This window comes from Periplaneta americana, chromosome 1 (genome assembly GCF_040183065.1).
Source record: "Periplaneta americana isolate PAMFEO1 chromosome 1, P.americana_PAMFEO1_priV1, whole genome shotgun sequence".
Taxonomy (NCBI): Eukaryota; Metazoa; Arthropoda; class Insecta; order Blattodea; family Blattidae; genus Periplaneta; species Periplaneta americana.
In genome coordinates this window covers 163,512,757-163,529,956 of record NC_091117.1, presented here as the reverse complement: position 1 = coordinate 163,529,956, position 17,200 = coordinate 163,512,757, and the positions used below count along the sequence as shown (strand labels likewise).

General features: G+C 33.9%; 1 protein-coding gene across 3 annotated transcripts in view; it reads right to left on the bottom strand.

Moving 5' to 3' along the window:
* Cyfip (Cytoplasmic FMR1-interacting protein Sra-1) overlaps positions 1 to 17,200 on the bottom strand; it is a 71,368-nt gene that overhangs the window by 31,555 nt on the left and 22,613 nt on the right. For 2 of the 3 annotated variants that reach the window (XM_069830605.1, XM_069830611.1), the window contains 4 exons: positions 15,903 to 16,033; positions 12,936 to 13,106; positions 9,061 to 9,143; positions 7,374 to 7,442 (listed from right to left, as the gene is read on the bottom strand). In XM_069830605.1, the coding sequence (XP_069686706.1) occupies positions 7,374 to 7,442; positions 9,061 to 9,143; positions 12,936 to 13,106; positions 15,903 to 16,033 (454 nt within the window). The remainder of the gene's footprint in view (positions 1 to 7,373; positions 7,443 to 9,060; positions 9,144 to 12,935; positions 13,107 to 15,902; positions 16,034 to 17,200) is intronic. The other variant, XM_069830621.1, reaches the window with a different exon arrangement.

The following is a 17,200-nucleotide window of genomic DNA, read 5'->3' as shown; positions in this document are numbered from 1 at the left end:
CCAATGTTAAATCTCTCTCAAATACTAGAGAGCAGCAAGCTAGGCTACTATAAATCTTTTTAAACAACATGTAGCAGTAATTAAGCCAAAATTAGTCACTATATCTAAAATCGTAACAATTAATGATAATCGTGAAATTATGAGTTAGTATTCAAGAATGGCTCCTAGTGGATAATGACTATAAAAAAATGCTACACTTCTACTAAATTCGAAAAAATTCAATAATCAAGTTGCACAGTAATAAGCAATATTAAACAGAAGTACTCAGATAATTGATAAAGAAAAAAATGCATATTAATCTCAATGCAATGGTTAGTAATTTGGACCATGTTAGAACCAAAAAGATAATATTTTGCTGTTATCTTAATCTCTCATTAAACCAACTTCTACACAAATATGTAACTCTGTTGCAAAAACAAAAAGTACGCCTAATTTAGAAAATTATGAACTGTTATAATACATGTAACATGCAACAAGAAAAATACGTAAGCAGAAAACCATTTCATTGGATAGTATCAAAATTATCTTGCAGTCTACTACGTAGAATATGTTAGTCAACCACCATTACTTAAAACAAAACATTTACGAAGTCATAAGAAGTGCATTTATAATTTATTTGTCTTTATTCACTACTAGATTACTGAATTACCTACAAACCTTAAGAATACGTAGATTCTCGAATGTGATACAGAATTAGTAAGATTTGGAGGACAGGAAAAGATGTATGGATTTTTAAAATACACCCAAAATATGTGTTGTATTTATTGTTAGTACTGTTTGGGAATATTTGACTGTTGTACCTAGATTAGTGCTACCTCTAAAACAGAGTTCTTCTCATACTTGAGCAAATATTGTCTGAAATAAATATGCTCAAGGAACTGCATGTCATTTTAGACTCATAAAAGGTAATCTTATTAATTTTAAAGAACACTAAGTTCTAAGTTCATTGTTGAGAAGTACTAGCAACATTTTATGGTCTGCTTCAATATAGGGGACAACCTGTTGAACACATTGGGGACAAGTTGTACCTGAAGACACATCTTTCTTTAATCAGTGCGGGAAAATTTAAAAGTAACATTGTAGCAATGCTTTATCAGCAGCTGTTTTAAACAAAGTTTGAGCACTGTGTTTTCTCAAGTTAATTTTTATGTGAAAAAGTTGATTTTGTGGCTTTACTGGGCAAGTTATTAAAATGTTTTACCTAAATAATTAAAATAGATCTACAATTGAAAATATCATGTGCTATCTTTGTAAATTACCACAGTATTCAAATTGAATTATTCTTAAATGTATTCAAGTGACCTGACGATGACTTACCAAGTCGAAAACGTTTGTCACTGTTGATATAATTCAAAATATTCTTATAATTAGATATATTTGTATCTGATAAGTTATAGATGGTTCTAATTAAAAGTTCATTACCTTTAAGTTATTAACTGTTGAGAATATTTTTATCTGATTTAAGTATTTAATAAATATTACGAATTTATAGATAAATTGCGTATATCAGTTTAATTTCATATGATTGTGAATCCTCAATTCCTAACCTATCCTGTTTTTCGATATTAATTATTTTTATCGTGTTCTATTTAAGAACAGTGTACCTGTGAACATAAAATTATTTTTATCAGGTTGTATCCAAGAACAGTGTATCTTGGAACATATATTCAGATTCACAAAGTGTTCTTCGGTACCTCATACTCTTACAACAATTAAGTTTTGTTTCAGATTTTCAACATAACAAGGAGTACTTGTTAAGGTAGACATTTTCGTACAAAATCGAAATATATAAGTGTAAATATAAAAGTGTACTTCGATCTCTATCTTGAACATCATCTTCTGTGGCACTAATATTCCTCATAGAGTGCTGTATATTCTGTTTTCAGGAAGTCTGTGGTCGTCCTCTTCTTCTTCTTCCTCCCTCCAACTTCCCTTCATACACATCTTAGGAATATGTGTCTCATCCATTCTGCATAAATGTCCATACCACTTCTATCTTCTTTCAATTTCCTCAATTACGTCCTCTTCAACTTCCGTAATTAATTCTTCTTATCTCAGTGTTCCTCATCTTTTCTAGCCGTGAATTCCTATCTGATCTTCTCCAGAAGTCCATTTCAACCGCAGTCAATAAAAATATTTGCTAAGAAATTATATTTGACTAATTTTCACTTTCTTTGAGTTTTACTCCTCATTCGCTTCCTATTTTCCTATACACACAATGTTTCATTTCAAAATCAACATTTGTCTATCAAATTTTAGTTTCGTCCCTAGATACACTTAACCAATCCAACATATAGGTACTGTCACTAGGTACAACATCTCTTATACATGGGGACACTGCATTTTATTAACAATTTGAAAAACATTATCAAAGAATGAACCAAGAAAAGTGACAATTTTCTCCATCAAGGGTTACTGTACATAATTAATGGGAAATCATAAGACATTCTGAGACTTTAACCTAAGAAACTGTGAAAATTAAAATGAAAAACATATTTTTAGCTACATCACGTCTTCCTACTGTTTTAAATATTTAGAATTTAATATTTTACAAATGATATGTAACAATATATTAGTAAATTACAAAATATGATACTGAATATGTTCTAATATCTAGCAGAGTGTAAAAAAAAATTGTACACCTGCAAAATTATTCTAAATTGAAAAAGACCGCACCCACAAGAAGACAATGAATAAAATACTTTTAAATTATATTCAAACTTATAGCATGTGCACAATGTGATACTGTGTCTATTTCGATACATGAATAAATCAACAACATTAGCAGTAAAATCACAGTTAAGAAAACATATAACATGACATCTCGTCTGCAAATTAAACCGTGTTAGTACAGTATGTGTACCACCAATAGTATTTAAAAAAAAAATTTTTTTTTAAACTCCGCATACATAAAAACAATTCCCCAAAACTTATATTAGCTCAATAATGGCAGTCTAGTCATGCATTACAACAAAATATTTATTAAAAGTTTACCCCAAAATATAACATTTTTGTAAAGTAAGATTGTGGTAACATGTCACAGGCCCATCATATTTCCTACATAGGATTACTATGTTTTCAGAATGCCAATAGGGGACATGATGAGGTCGAGCCTCGAGGAGTGCTGGGTTACATAGTCATCCAGTATAATTGGAACTACCATACTTAAGAATGTCTAAATGTTTTTTGCACCAACACAATATAAGGACACAGAAATTACTGTAAATGTGATACATAGCGTGAAAATTACTGAAAAGTGTGAAATACATTAAATGCAGCTCATATCGACAGTTTGGCAGTGCAAGAGCCATCTTTATGGCGAAGTATGGTGGACAGTGCAACCAGAGTACTACATGATTCAAAGGCTGTTATATTCTAGCACCCACCCATCGACTAAAATGCATATATGCATGACATACCAAAAGCATTTAACTGCTAATTCACACAATATTCAAAGTCTATGTCTATATTTGTATTTTACATTGCTTAAAGTTCAATAATGTCGTAAGGAATATGTGCAGTATACAACACTTTCGGCAATGAGCTTATAATCATAAATAAAGGCTTGCCATTCCGTCCATAGAGCACAGTCTTGTTCTCCTAATTGGAATCCCAATACATCTAACCTATATTGCGGATACAGAGCAAATGTTTTTTCTACTCCAGTACTAACTATTGTAGAATGCAGTCAACACATCTTGCTTATCACGATTACGTCATAATCTGGACTTTGGAGTCCAGCTTGCTACTAAACGCAGCCCTACAGTACTTGCAACAACTCCTTTGAAAGGATGCCAAAGTTTCATTCGTCTCTGTAATGCCTGCATTGACGATGGAGGACGCCACTTCGAACATTTTCTGTAGGTTTTTGTTAAAAAGATTCAGTCGTCATAAAGATACAAGTTCTGTTGTTAATTAAAATCTGTTAAACATCAATGAAAAAATAATCCTGTTAAATTATTTTAGAGCAATTTCATCGTATATAAACCTACTGATGACTGTGATGTCTTAACTCTCCTAAACAACAAGCAGACAGACAAACTTTTCAAGGTCCTGTAATGTCATAAGATGGCTGCAGTGGATATTTGTTTCTTTTAAAAAGTCGTTCTATGGAATCCCCTCGATATACTCATGTGATGTATGTGTATATAAAGATTTCCGAAATTAATTGACTTATATACTGAATTTAAAAATTCCCCCATAATAAATACGGAGAAATCACTGTATATATAGTGAAAGCTACTTTTTCAATATCAGGGATGCAGAAAATGATATTTCATTAAAATCTCAACTTGATTCTTTGCTGCTTCACAATATCTTATTTTGTACTTCATATAATGAGAAAGTAAAAAGAAAATCTTTGAACAAAATATGCTTCCTTTCTCTATCCTCGTGAACATACAAATTTCTAGATTCAATTATGAAAAGTTCCCGACTACAACCATTTCATAAATTCTTTAATATAGATGTATGGCAATTCCAAACTATCAGCCTTCTTGTATAAGCTAAGAAGTCCTAGCTAATTTTCGACCTTTACTCATTAACTACATAAAACACAACTCTTTATAACAGAATGATGAAATAATTAGAAATTTTAACTAAATTCGTGTTTTATTAATATGCTAAAATAATGCTTTCTGAAAATCCAAACAGAATGATTAACAGACTTGCATATACAGTGCAAACATACCTACAATTATTATAATTAATATTATAGCTACATAAACTCTCTCTCATTATTTCTGTAAGTTTTACAAACTTTTAGGTGGTATGCATGTAACACAAATAGGCTCCAGTGAATATTTCAATTTTTTTAACTAATGGCAGGTACTTGACTTTTCATATGAAGCCAGTTGTGTAGATCAATTAACCGATAGTGTGTGCCAGGGTGTACCACAGGAGGCTGGTCTATACTACACCCATGAGATGAGATAATGGACATTTTCTGGGATGCCACAGGGAAACCAGAGCTCCTGTGTTACCTGGACCACAGGCTTGCCCAACAGAAGTTATATATTGAGGGTATGCCAGGGATCGAACAGGAGTCCGTAGGATTTTAAGTCCAGCGCTCTAGCCATTAAGACTATCGTGGTGGCATATTTCAAGATATAGATCAAGTTTTCTGCACCTAACAACTATGTTTTACTATTCAAACCTATAAGTCATAAAAATTTAAGCATGTTATTACAACATATAACAAATATTTGAATGTACTTCACAAAAGAAAGTTAAATGTTTGCCAGTAATCATGTGAAGGGTGCAGTCTTTATAAAGAGTGTTAGTTGTGTGCAACCAATGTTCAACATAGGAGAGAAGGAGAAGGAACTACGATACATATCTGGTACCAAAATTAACTGCCATTACTGATTTCACAATAAACACAATACAACACAACACATAATTCAGCACAGCAGAGAACAAAATCCAGACCAGCCGTGCAGCTGTGAAAGCTGCGATGCAGTCACCAAGCAACCAGCCAGCCAGCCAATCAGACTCAGCAAACATGCCAACTAACAACAACAAAACACAACTTGAGAAACCAGGAGTGTGAAACAGTAATCCTGTGTCAACCAATAAATAAAACAATATGCACTTACGAACTTCAGTGCACAAGGATAACTAACACTTTTCCATTTATTTTTTATATGGCAGCAACTTATTCATATCATCCCAAAGGAGCTCAGGAAGGTATTAAGCCACTCTGTGCTATGCTGAGAGTGCATAATTATAAAATCTAGTGTCACTAATGCCCGGTTTCTGGAAAGACAGTTACCTATACAAACAGAGTTATCTATGATTTAACATGCTTATATGTTTAAAATGAGTTTCCGAAACAGTTATCTTTATCTTTACAGTTATCTGTGCTTCAACTGGTAACTATACCTCAGCCTGTACAGTAGTTACCTAGCTGTTAGTACTGATTCGAACAAATACCGACATGCGGCACATTACTGTTTCGTAAACTATAATAACTAATATTATATAATAATATAGACTGCAATAAATTAATTTACTATATTATCTGTATAGTTTTAAAATTTTGGTGTTTTTATTTACGTAGCTTATGGTAAATGTTTTACTTTCTATGACATATTACGATAATAATGTGTGTTTATAAAGACAATTTCGAACATCTCAAGCTTAATTTTCGTCATCAACTTCAAGTTGTATGTCGTCAGTCAAGGAATATTTTATTTTTGGGTGTTCTACCAATGCTAATGGCATTTCGGGCTCTGAGAAGTTCATTTGAATACATGAAAGCATTCTTATGGACGAATGTAAAATATTTTAATATGTTTATCAATATGACTACCATAGCCACCACAGCTGAATACGGCTGCAGTTTTGAAGCAGAAGTTACATCTAGCTCTCTCTCCACTAGTATTATTTACCTCGATAATCACGCCAAATACCAACAATTATTGTTTTTTTAATCATATTACGATTGAGTTGGAAGTGTATACATGTACACTATCATTTATCACACAGTTCTTTAATTAAGAAAGTCTACTAGTGCAGAGCTCATTGTGTACCTATCAGCCATATTACTACTGAAAACTTATGCAAACAAAAGTAACTATAAATAACTAAAAAATCACTAACAAAATAGTAGTGGAGACATCTATGGACGACAATAGATCTGAACTTGAAGTTACCTCAACTGTTAGTTGTTACAAGAGATGATAAATCTACATTTACCTTTCCGGAAACTCATGAAAGTTATCAGTGCAGTTAAATTTATAAGAGCAGTTAAGTAACTGAGAATTAACTGAAGTGTACCAGAAACTGGCCAACAGCCACAAAGAGCATTCTGAATTTAACTACATGAACCAATATAATGGATCAAATTCTATGAGCTTGACAGAGGCTTGATGCCATCTGATGATACATGAAAGTCACAGTTTATAATCATAAATTTTTAGTGAATTCAACATGGCGGGCAGAAATGACTAAGTATAAACATAATTTCCAAATATTAAACACAAACTAGAAACACCAAGAGTAATTACATAGGTGATATCTTTTTATTTTGTTGCTGTTCATCATATTACTATTTTCTTTAATCCAAGACTAATTTAAATCATGCTCCGATGTGTAGCAATAAAAATCAAAGCAAGAGTCTCAAATTTTTATACAATAGAAAATCAAATTATAAACTGCTTTAAGAATACAAATTTTTTTAAACAAAAAGTAACAAGGCAGTCATGCAAAACTTCATCTGTGCTTCTGGTGATAAAATAAGGTTGCTATTAGGTGTTGTCACCACCTTCATTTGCAGCATTCATTTTCTTTCTAAGCTCCTTAACCATATCACAACAAATTGCTGTCATAACACAGGATTACCATATGCAAGGGACAGATGGATGGTCTACCTGGATACGTTTCTCCATGGTGATGAGGTCGCTGCATTCTTCATTATGCTGATGCCTCACAGTGCACTTCTATACCGCGCCAACAACAGAACAAGACCAGCACCATTATACACCCTAATTCTATCTGGATGTCGACGTATACCATCTTCACTCCAAACTTCTCCTTTTAAATGTTCACAAAATTACAGAGCGAGAGAGAGATTTCCTGCTGCTACACACAACTGACAGTGTTACATTCTTATTACACTTAACAAACAAATATATACAAGTAAACACATATAAACACCTGATCACAACGTCCTATGTTATACGCAACAAGCTCATGTATGTCACCCACTGCTGGTTCTCAAAATATGATCCACACTCACTGCAAGACAGAGGCACAAAATGAGAAGTAGTTTAGTTTTTTATCTGTTATAAAGTCTTCAAATCTTGAGTTCGTCTTTTCTAGTAATATAGCAGTGGCATTCAGTCATCATTGGTAACCCACTGGTTATTATGCTCGCCATTACATCCAAAGCCTGAGCACATACTGTTCTCCAACCAGGAGATCAACCGTGAAAGGAATGTGCTTACTATTGCGTCATCTATTGGAGCGAAGTAGATAGATAATATTATCGTTGTAACGTCAGTTTAAAAACCATGCACTCTCCTGCATATGTTATTTCCTGTATGGAAAGACTAAAGACCAGGAGATTAACAGTGATCTAATTTTGTAACTAGGGTAGTATCAATATGTGTGTGTGTATCAATGTTATTGCTTGTGCTGTGAGAGCTAGCCAATACTGATACGAGTACCCACGTGTATGACCTTATGACATCAACATTCATTCACAGCATTACCCCGCTTCGTCTCAGTCCCCAAAGACTTTCTCGTGGTTGGAGTACAATACCTGACAAAGAGCAATATGTTTTAAAGGTTATCAGAAACTCTCTACATTCACTCCTTCAGATGGGTAATAGAGACAGGAAGAAGGTCTGTGTCACAGATTTACAAGAGGGTTCAGTCAGAATTCAGTGGCTAGCTGTATTTTGCCCTCAAAGATCTCTGCTTTGTGCAATGATACCTCTGAAAGCCAGCATCTGTTTTACTGTGTCTTGTGAGAATGCAGAGACCTCTGATGGATAAAGTAAGAAATATAAGTGTGAGCACAATAACCCAACAGGCTACTGCAAAACAGGGCTGAATAGCAGACAGGCCCTCAAAATAAATACAGCCACTTCTCTATGGTCCCTCAGTCTCGAAGTGATCTGCAGAGCTACATTATTCCAATACCAATTACCAACAAAGGTGCAGCTACCCTTGTACCTGAGCACCTTACCACGAAGATAAAAAAATCACAGAGATAAAGCATCACATAATGTTAAACCCGAGTGGCTGTCAGCTTCTTTCTCTCTGAACACTGTGCTTAAGTTAAATTTTTCATTATTTATCCTAAATCCGTCATTTAAAATAAAACTGAATATTTAGCAATACAGGAATTACAAGCATTCACAAAATAACATATATAATACACCGAAATAAATAACAAAGACAAAGACAAATTTACAAAATTACCGCACAATTTATGAACCACACCAAAAGCCCATATATTCCTTACAATCATCAATCTGCATAAGATTATATTCACACAATGCCATAAAATCTTAGCTTCTTAACAAACTATACGCTATGTATTTCAATTACCTGTATTCTACGTCCCATTGTCATCTCAAGGTAGAACTCACGATACCAAAGCTGAGACAAGTCACAACAATCCTGTAGAGACGCTGGAAAGAAAAATATGATTCATTACCTATGTGTTTGAAAACACTATGTGCTATGCAGTTCTCATCAGTACACCAGTTTGAGAAGGAAGGGTGTATTTAGGAAAGGAAAAGCAGAGGGAACATATGCCCCAACCTTAACAAAAAAATGAGAAAACTGAATTATATTTCATAATCTTGATCTTTTCTTTGTGATTTTTTTAACGTTCTCTGTAAACTTTGGTAGATTATTTTAGGGAGTATATGAACTTACATTATTTAGCTTCTTATTTTATTTTTAAATAATTATTTATGTAGGGGAGACTGTTGTACCTTGAAACACTTTTCATATTTTTTTTTTTTTTTTTAATTTTGGAAAATGAAATGTTTTAAATGAAAAAATGCTTGAAATAATTATTGAAGATTCCTTTACATCATCATGCATGTATTTTCCCGTTTTACAGATTTATTAAGCATGGAAAAAATAAAATGAAGGGATATGTAATGTGTTCCAAGGTAAAACAGATTCATGTTGGAACATACCCTCTTGTAAGTTGGAACACATGGAATATAGGTGGGAATATAGCTGTAAAAACTGACAATCATATTTAAAATATGTTGTTGTTTTCTAATGCCAGGCGTTTGACAATAAAGTCATTTGACCTCTTGCACTCCAATATTTTTCAAAGATATTATCATGACCAGCCGACGGCATTAGAGCTTTCGAGGCCTAGGAGTCTATTTCCCTTTCCTTCCTCCTCTTTCTACTTTTCTGTTCCTAGTGCTGACCTGCTATGGCACTAAAATCGTCCTCCAGTGGCTTAAGGAGGGAAAGCTGGTGATCAACAAGATCTCAACGGCAGGTGTGGTCCTCCAGACATTCTGGGGGTTGTGTATGAATGAAGTAGCCACCAAAACGTTAAAATATGGTGTTCACTTAAATCGGCTACAACTTGCCATTTAACCGCTCCAATATTTAAAATATATTTGCCATCATAAACCAGAGCAGGCTTTTCTGATTGAGATTTTATTCCCTGGAGGAGCAATAACTGCTTCAACAGCTTTCTTCAAGACATCTGGATCAAATGGGGGGCCTCTTAACTCCAGACTTACTTTTTGACATCTTAAAATATAAAAAAAAAAAAAAAGAACCGATAGTATTGTGTACCTTGGAACATGTTCCATGGTACAAGATGTTTTGTGTTCCAAGGTACAAGAGGATGCAGTTTAAACAAATATGGCTCCCAAAACTACAGATTCGAATAAATCTGTAAATTAAAATATGATATTACTCACCAGATGATAGGGAACATACTGTACTTGATTGATAGTCACATATACAATTTGATTTTGTGTTAGAAAACAGATATCAATGAACGAAATGTTTATTTTTGGTACTAAAAAAATTGTTTTGTCCACAGAACTCACACTTTGCAATAAATCAAACCGAAACTATGACCTGAGCTACTTAGCGGCTTTTTCTACACTCTACTTCAGTTTGAGTCCTCTAGGTAGCAGCAAAAATAAAAAAATAAATAAATAAAAAATGTTCAAAGGTACACTATGCTGAAGGTACAACAGTCTCCCCTACAATTTTAGTAATACATGTACAGTACTTCTGTTATTGTTCTTTAGCATTATAAATAATATTCAATACATTTACCATCAAAATGCAATGCTCAGTTTTCAAAGTAGTGTTTTCTTCATTACTTGTTTAAGTTTAATAGCTTCTTTAATAGTGCCAAAGTGCTATTACTTGCTTATAATACTTATATACAATTTTAGAAAATTTGTGTTGGGCGTGACTTTTTAATAACTAAACACAATTAAAAGCTTTCTCATTATTTTTTTAGCAAAAGTTCGATTTATGATACAGGAAATCAATAATTTTACAAAAAGTCATAACCCTAGTGAACAACTATTTCGCTACTTAGAAATGAAATCTTCTGCTGGACCTGTCAGTGTGATTTAAGCAAGCTGTTTATTGTGAGTACTGTGTTGAGGTGAACACTGTACATCGTTGGGCCAACAGGTATAAAGATGGTGACACAGGAACACTGGACATTTGTAACAAAGAGTTAAATGACATGTGACACCAACTGATGAGTTTCACAGGGAATGGGTTGACGAAATGAATAAAGGCAAAGTATCACTCAGAGAAAAACTGCTTATAGAAATGGCATTTCACAAAGTCATATTCTTGATATTTTTAATGCGGAAGATGTATAAGCAATGGTATCTTTAGTTTAGATAGCATGGTATGAATTAAGAGATGGAGAGGGGGACCAGACCTAGTAGACTCAGGTTACTCAATTTCTTTTCGTTACAATATCAATGCAGGAAGGTGGTAACCTGTTTTTTTTTTTCAATTCTGAAAGGAAGTGATCGCCTTCATCCTCCAGCTGTTCCACCTGTGCAAAGCATTTGATAGGGGATTGAATGCACACTATTGACTGGGGATTAAGTAAATATCTCCGTTAAGTTTTATGTCTAATATTTGTGAGAAATATTCAATTCTTCTCTTCATGAACAGGAAACCATACCTCATTAAGGATGACACCAAAGCTTTGACTTCCTCACACTTAATTATAAACATACAACGTTTCAGTCCTCAATAGTCAATTGGTTATCATCAGAGACCGAAAGTTTAGGCATTATGAATCATTAAAATAGACAGGCAAAAAGGCATCATGAATAGCTAAAATAGGCAGGCAAAAAGACATCATAAATAGCTAAAATACGCAATAAAAGGCAATTACAAAAACCCTGCACTAGACCCACAACCTTGCACTTTCCACAAAGGGATTTTGGCAACAAGAAAAGCTTTACATAAGTCGAATGCAAATTGAGATTTTCGACTCGATGTTGCAATTACTGTTGGAAGCAAAGAAATCTTCTTCCCAGTAGCCTTGGAAAGTGCATTTTTGTGTTTGGTTGTACTGATATGTTGTGATATGAAATATTCAGCTAGCTACAACAACGTCGCAATGAAAACTGAAAGAAAAATAACCGTTAAAAATAACATTAGACCCGCACTCATTGTTGCCTTGTCAAATAAACATAAGCGATAATTAAAATGCTTACTGTTATACATTTTTGCACAGTAGCACTCATTGTTGCAAAGAGAATATGAACTGACTGAAAGACAATAATATACATTCAGTGAAGTCACTTTCATTGTAGCAGTTATAGAAATAAATTAAAATATACCTCTAGGCAATTTTTAATAATAAATTAATAAATAATCAAATAAAGGCAAAAAAAGCATTTATTTTGTAAATTAGCCATTTATATTTTAAAAAAAGGCAGAAAAGGGTAACATAAAACTGAGACGTTTCAATCACAAAGGTACAATTCGTACAGATTTACTTTCAAAATGAAGATAGATTTAACACATTTAAAAAGCCATTCTGCCAAAGTTCCGGTCTCTGATTATCATACTCGCCTTTATACATAAAGTTTATAGGTTCAAACATGGCTGAAGGCTGTAAAAATATTTAGCATGGCTTTCTTTGGAAAGAAAGTGAAGTTGGAGGTATCATGTCATAGATTTAATTGCTCTGTTCTAGAAAGAGAAAGTTCCAGAAAAACTTCACCAGCCATTTCTAGTACACAAAAAATTACACTTTATTAGTCATTATCTTTACCTATCATCCTACCGAAAAATTCTACCTCGAAAGTAAACTCTCACCAGAAATGGAATTCTTCACACTATCCAGCTAGCAAAGATCAGAAAGATCTTAGCTGACTATATCTGAAGCACTAGAAATCAAACAAAATAAACTTCCCGTAGAACTCAAAATAGCTACAACTCACCACTGAAGGCCAGCATGTAATTCCAGTAAAATGATGTCTTGTGAAACTGGTCGATCTGAACCAAGTACTGGCCATCAATATCCTTACGCAATGTACGTTTTCCACCAGATTTGTCTGCAATCAGTGATTCTAACATGGTTCGTACCATGTATAACTGGGTAGAAGAAGGACCTTAAAAATAAGTCAAATACACACATATGTGAGAAAATGTATTTTTTTTTTTCAGATTAAACATTAAGAACTCTTAAATCTTTCACAAATCATTACATACAGATTCTTATATCCAGCCAAAATGTGGCCTCTTGTGCAGAAAAGAAATGCCGAGAATATAATTTTTAACTAAATTTAAAATCAAACAGAATACAATAGTCATCCGAAAATGTTACTTACTATACTGTGTGACACAAAAGCCACTTGCCACATGGAATGTATTATTCTATTTAGAAATGACTGCTATCTTTCGTTTATGTTTTGTATTTAACTGCGAAGTAGGCCATGGTAAAAACCAATGCTACAGTTAGTGTTTTGTTTCGTTTATTGTTTCAAATTACTGAGAGCTGACAGAGAGATCATTATTATTTTAAGTTGTACGTAACTGATAATCACAGAGTTGAAGAACAGATCATGTTGACTCCTGAACAGTGAATGGAGCTAGTGTTGCCCTGTGGGGATAATCAGTTCACAGAACAACAAGGGAAGTTGCAGACGACTTTTATGGTTGTCATTTAAACATTTTAAACAATCAGAAAAAAAAATCATAAATTACAAAAATAATGGCATATTTCTGTAGAAACTGCGTAGCCAAGTTGCTGTTTCTGTATTATGTTATATTTGATTTGCTTGGCCCTCATACTGGGGAATTTTGCTTCCTGACCACAAAAAAGCTCTGTTTCCATTGTCGTTTAATAACAGTTTCCTCTTTTTCCTCCAGTCTCTGAAGCAAATTTCACTTGCATCAAATTTAAAAGCTCTAACACAATTTCCATGTTCCTCCAAATCTTTCATAATGTTAAGTTTTTCACTGTGAATAAAGGATCGCAATCTCACATCTTCAGTGGTACTCATTTTCATTAAAGCATTCGTGGCCTAGGGGTTCATTTCACTTTCCTTCCTCCTCTTTCTACTTTTCTGTTCCTAGTGCTGACCTGCTATGGCACTAAAATCGTCCTCCAGTGGCTTAAGAAGGGAAAGCTGGTGATCAACAAGATCTCCCAGCTAGGTCTAATGGACCCGTCGACCAAAAGCAGGTGTGGTCCTCCAGACATTCTGGGGGTTGTGTGTGAAGTAGCCACCAAAACGTTAAAATATAGTGTTCACTTAAATCGGCTACAACTTGCCATTTAACCTGGCCAAGCACCTGCATAGAATTGGAATATATCAGTCCCCTAACTGCCTGTTGTGCAACTCAAACCAAGAAATGGATTCGGAACACCTCAAAATCTGTGCTTCAGTGGCTGACCATGATAATATCTTTGAAAAATATTGGAGGTCAAATGACTTTATTGTCAAATGCCTGGCATTAGAAAACAACAACAACAGAATTGAAAATATAAGAGAGACAAACTATACACTTATCACACTTGAACTTGATTCTGATACATGTACTGCTAATCCAAACGCCATTTAACAATGTTAAAAATTGAAATACCCACACAAGAAAATAATGGCATGTATTACCATCTTAGGAGGTACACAGGAGGAAAATCTGGCAATGTTGCCAACTTTATTTCAAATAAGCTGCGCACCTGTATTTTTTACTTGTGTATTTCTGAAGGAAAAAAAAAAAGGAATAGAAATAGTAGTAGTTTTATTTTGCATGGCAGAGTTAAGACTATAAGGCCTCCTCTTCCACTCAACCAAGTCAGAACAATATACATGAAATACAAAAACAACACAAAAGAAGATACCTTAGAGATCACATAAAATAAAGTAGGAAATTCAAAATTATGGACAGAATTGGAAATCTCATATACTCAGGATGCCTAGAGCACGGGTACCACGCCAAGCAGCTGTCAATCAATCCACAAACTTTTTGGACCTTCAAATTTTTATAAAAAATTCTCGTTTTAACTTTGATATACACAAAAAACCAATTTCCACTAATCATTCAATTCATAACTCTTCCACCTTGTCCAATTACGTAACTGCTTCTCGTCAAAGAGCCTAGATTGGCAGATTCTGTGAGAGATGTGGTGAATGAAAGAAGAGATGGAGGAAGTTTTCTCACAATACTGTCATTTCCTTTCCATTCTTATTCGATCAATGCTCAGTTCTCGCTATATCACCATTGCATATCCCATATAGGCCTAGCATTCATGCTTTTAGAAGACTCATTAAATAAATTGCTATATCACCATCATATTAGATCCTATAATGAAGAAGTATATCCACATGCCTTTTTCGTCTTCCCTCGGAATTAATTAATTTTATATTTATATAGCAGAATCACAATCAGCCATTGTAAGTTTTGTTTATTTTAAGTTATGTGTCATAATTTATATACAGGTAATTGTACAAACATATAGTTTTAATGGTATAGTGTCTTGCAGTTTTTTCTGAGAATTCCTTTACATTAAAAATACCAGAGAGAAGGAAGGAAGAAACAACACAAACATAAAGAAATATATCTGCAGTGCTCGGGAAAAGTGACATAAGTCAGTTTCCGCAAACCTCTTTTGATAATTTGACAACTTACGGAACATCTGCTCGCTTGGAAAAAGAGACATAAGTATTTCTCCCATTACAATAATTATACAGAAAAAAAATCAAATCGACATAAACCAGTGTAAGTTGTCAATAAATTATCAAAAAAGGTTTGTGGAAACTGACTTATGTCACTTTTCCCAAGCACTGCAGATATATAATGGTAAATTAAAAATATGCAAAGAAACTGAGCTCTAAAAATTCATATTACAATGATACGTAATGCAATCATAATTACATAAGTGGATAAGACAAGAAGCCTACCAACATTTCTGCGTGGTACTTTGATTCCAAAACCATTGTCTGGATCTTTCTTGCCCTTCAATGCAGGATCTGCCTGTGGTTCAACTCCTCGCTGCCAATCTGCACATGTTTCCCGCACAGACACAATGATACTGTAACATAAGTCAGAAAGCACACTGTAATCACTGATTTTATGGAGAAATATGTATGTCAGATGAAGAATCGGTAGAACGGAGAAAAATTCTCTCAGACACCGGGACTCGAACCGGGGTTTCCAGCTTTATCCACTAAGCCACACCGGATTCTAGTTCCGATGTTGGATTGAATCCCTCTCATTTTTCAAGTTCTACCTACTGGGTTCCCCTTTGTTGGCCTGCCCTCATATAACGTGTCACAGTATATGTGACAGTAGACACAATGTCCAACCACAAGTACAGAAGTGCACTCATTACAAGTGACTGAATGGCCGGGATCCGATGGAATATGGCACCATCTTGAATCATAAAGTGATTACTTATGCTTTACCATATTATACTATGATTTACCAAAGTACATATGGAGTTTTAGTGCAATAATTCTGTGTTTCCATATGGTGAAGAATCAGTAGAAAGGAGAAAAATTCCATTACATCATAGTAATATGTATGTTAGACTTAAGAGCTGTGAAAAACAAATCAATTTTCTAAATCCAAGACAAATTATCAGTATTAATCTTCATATATGCAATAGCATACACCATGTCCAAGAGATAAAGGGGTCTACTGAAAATCAGCAGAAGTCAGAATCAGTTTCTCTCTTTTTCCTTCTAAATTTAATTCACATAGTTTTACTATTTTTCTGTGGCATTTATTTCGGTAAAAATATTTTGAAAAATGAGTTCTTGAACTTTTTATTGTTTTCTTTATTTTATAATAACTTCATTAACAATTATTATAATATTAGCTACAATGTCTCCAAAAACAATTGCGTAAAGATCAAACTACAGTAGAACCCCTGTTGAACATTTTTCTGAGGACACAGAATAATTAACCTTAAATGTGGGTTGACACTAAATAGGAGTTCGCTAATTTTCCCTCTGGTTCCCCTCTAGCATCCCAAAAAATCTCTAGCATCGTACTCATTGCGGGTGTAACGTAAAACAGCTGCCTATGGCACATCCTGGGCAACGATATTGTCGGTAAATTGCTCTACACAATTGGCTTCATATGGGTGAATGATCAACAGTCAAGTACACGCCATTAGTAAAATATGAATGTATTTGTGTACTGCTACTGAGTCTTTTTCTAAAGATATCAAAACAGCCTTTTGTCAGATGTATAC